We start from the raw sequence: 3,103 nt of genomic DNA, 5'->3' as shown, positions 1-3,103 counted from the left end.
GCCTAGTCCCATCCTGATGTCAATATATGCATATCTAGAGACATGTGCCAAACCCCCAACACCCTCTTTCAAGCAGGCTCTAAGGAGTGCATGGGTGTGTGCTCAGGTGGATGGGGCAGAGGTGCAAGCTGGCTGGAGGAATACATTGGTGATAGAGTAGTAAGAGAATGAGTGGGTAAAAAAGGAAACAAGCAAAAAAGCAATGCCAAGGTGACAAAGTATGTCAGAGACCATGAAAAACATTCAAAAACAATATAACACATTTCTTAATGAGATTTGTTAACAGTTCCTTGAACCTAACCAAATGGGATTTACATAGACTGGCATTAATAATGATGACAAACATTTATTCCCAAGCTTGGAACACCTCTGATTCTTAAGGTTTACTACAAAGGCTTTGGCTTCTTCTCATATCAACATGACTTGTAAGGCAATCACATTATTTAAAAAATGCTGAGTTAAATCTTTCTATTCATTTCAAAGCAAAAAGCACCAGAAAACCTCACTTTATTTTCTAAATTTTGTATTTAAAAAGTCCAGCAATATTTGCATAACTTTAGCTAATCTAAAGTTTACTAACATGGATTCATATCAACGAAGACTATAAATATCATTATTTGACTGTTTGCTCAATGTCCTCATAGTTAACAAGGAAAAACATTTCTGCTGCAAGCACCATTAACTACAAGATAAAATGCTTAAAATAATACCCAAATCACAAATTTCCTATGGAGAGGGTTACTTTACCTTTTCATTAATAAAGGTATATTATGAACACATGGATTAGAAACTTGCCAAATGCTACTTGGGACAGACACCAAGAGCTTGGGTTTATTAAAAGATAATAATACTTAATAACCTCGAGTCATGAAACGTGACCTAGCTCATACCTACCCCTCACTCTTTTCATCGTAATCATTTTCACACACGGTGAGTTCACAGCCTCCTTTCTGCACCAACTCCCTCAGTTTTCATGCCTCAGTACTTCTCCATTTTGCCCTTTCCCCTATAGATTTTGCCTGGGAATTCTGGGAGAGTACTGGATACTCTTCTACCTCCAGCATGAAATTGCTGCTGGGGGAACTTCCTATCAGGGCTAAGCTTCACCCCGCAACGCAGGGGGGTAGGGAGAAGGGTGTGTATTGCAGGCTGCCTAGAACGGACCCCAGACCTTGGGCCACACAGCCTGGGGGTGAGTGAACTAACAGCCTCCTCACAACTCATATTTGCATTCCAATTCACACGGCCATTTCACAAAGGAGCTGGCAGTTTTTAAACCTGCTGTAAAACCAACCAGGGATTCACCCCATCCATCATGGGACTGCAGCTGTCTTTTGAGAGCCACAGCAGGGACTGAAAGAGGAGTGTTCCTTAACCAGAGCTAAACCAGCCAGTGAAGGGGGATACTCCCTCAAATTCAAATGCTGGAAAACAAAATGGATGAGAAGCAGACCTGGAATTCAAGGTGGGCTCCAAAGGTAGAGGGAGCTGGGTTCAGATCCTTCTTCAGAACTAACTAGTTGTATGACCTTAGCCAAGTTACCTAATCTCCTTAAACCTGTTTCCTGCTCTGTAAAATGGAGATAACAAAACCTACCTTACAGGGTTTGGGGAGCTTTAAAAGAAATGATGCAGGGAATGCACACAGCCCAATGTCCGGCACACAAAAGTACCTGGTAAATGTCTTTGTGCTTGGAAGTGGCCCAGGCCAGCGATTACCAGCCTGGGGTCTGGAGCCAACACTGCTGTGGTTCAAATCCCGCCCCTAGCATTTAATAGCTGAGTGCCTCAGATAAGATATGTAGCCTTCCCTGACTCGGTTTCTCTATCACTAAAATGGAAATTTATTATAACACGTAATAGATATCTAATAAATACCAGCTATTTTCATTTCATCAGGAATAAAAACAGCTTGTGTTTCCACTTCAACCAACAATGTAGTAGTGACTTAAATGAAAGTTTCATAATATAATGTGTGTATCTAAAAAAATCGTGAAGACCTTGTATGCATTTATGATTTGGGGGGCAGAGTCAAATTGTGATGCTTAGGGTGGGGCTAAACTGTAACATGAAAAAAAAAAAANAAAAAAAAAAAATTCAAAGACGGAGTATAAACCACCCACCAGGGAGCTATTTCTTTTGTAATGTGCATTCCATTTCTTCTCCCTCATGCTTTCTAATTCCTTCCACATTTCCTGCCATAATTATCAAATGTTTAGTTTCTGACCTCACTTTTCTGGAGACTAGAGCCCAGGGAATTTAGAATTGTTTATTTTCTGTCCATAAACCTTTGAGTTAATGGAGGGGCTTGAGAGCGAAGGGTTTGTTGGTTTGTTTGTAGTGTCTCAGGGAGGTCAGCGGAGTTGAAAAGAAAACATTACAAAATAAGCGCTGAACTGCTCTAACTGGAAACGCGGAGCCCCAAAGAGCAGAGTAATGGATCTCACACAGGCGCTGCGTTAGTTTAGGGGGAAGCTGAGATTGTAAAAGGCCGTTATTTGGCCCAGATCATAGCACAAAGCCCGAGGGCACTTTACAAAGAAAAAATTTAATTTCAGGGAAACACAATTTCACTTTATAAAAAAGAAAGTAAATTTTATTTTGCCCCAAAAGAAGAATCCCTTGAGATTCCCTCCTCTCCCTCCCCCTGCCCCCGAAGACAGACTTGGAAGGGAAAAGTCCCCAACTCTTCTCAATTTCCTCCAAAGTGAAGGACAGAACTCAGGCTCCTTTCTGAACTCGGCTGCGGCTCTTGTCGCCGCCTCCGTCCCAATCGGCCCAGCGAGTCCTCTTCCCTCCCCACTCTCCCTCCATATTAGCCGCGGTGGGGCTCTCGCTTACGCCCCAAACTACTTCTTCGGATTTGGGGATTTGAGTTTGTGAAGTCGCCTTTCTGCTCGGAGAGTCCCTCAGCTCCGCCCCTCCCCAAGTACGGAAACTCCCTTCCCACCCGGGCCGAGCATCCCCAGGACGCACGCCCGGCCCGCCCGGCGCGCAGACCGAGTGGCCCCGGGCCCGAGCTCGGAGCTCCCCAGCCCCCGTCCTACCTCGCCGTGGACCCAGGCGACGGCCACCAGCGCGAGCGCCAGCCAGCGTTTCCACA

General features: G+C 44.4%; 1 protein-coding gene across 1 annotated transcript in view; it reads right to left on the bottom strand.

Moving 5' to 3' along the window:
• Positions 1–3,103, bottom strand: part of FSTL1 (follistatin-like 1) — a 63,451-nt gene that overhangs the window by 57,939 nt on the left and 2,409 nt on the right. Inside the window, exon 2 of the mRNA XM_008579861.1 lies at positions 3,048–3,101. Within this exon, the coding sequence (XP_008578083.1) occupies positions 3,048–3,101 (54 nt within the window). The remainder of the gene's footprint in view (positions 1–3,047; positions 3,102–3,103) is intronic.

The sequence above is a fragment of the Galeopterus variegatus genome, unplaced genomic scaffold (genome assembly GCF_000696425.1).
Source record: "Galeopterus variegatus unplaced genomic scaffold, G_variegatus-3.0.2 Scaffold1968, whole genome shotgun sequence".
Classification (NCBI taxonomy): Eukaryota; Metazoa; Chordata; class Mammalia; order Dermoptera; family Cynocephalidae; genus Galeopterus; species Galeopterus variegatus.
This window is presented reverse-complemented; position numbering and strand designations above follow the sequence as displayed.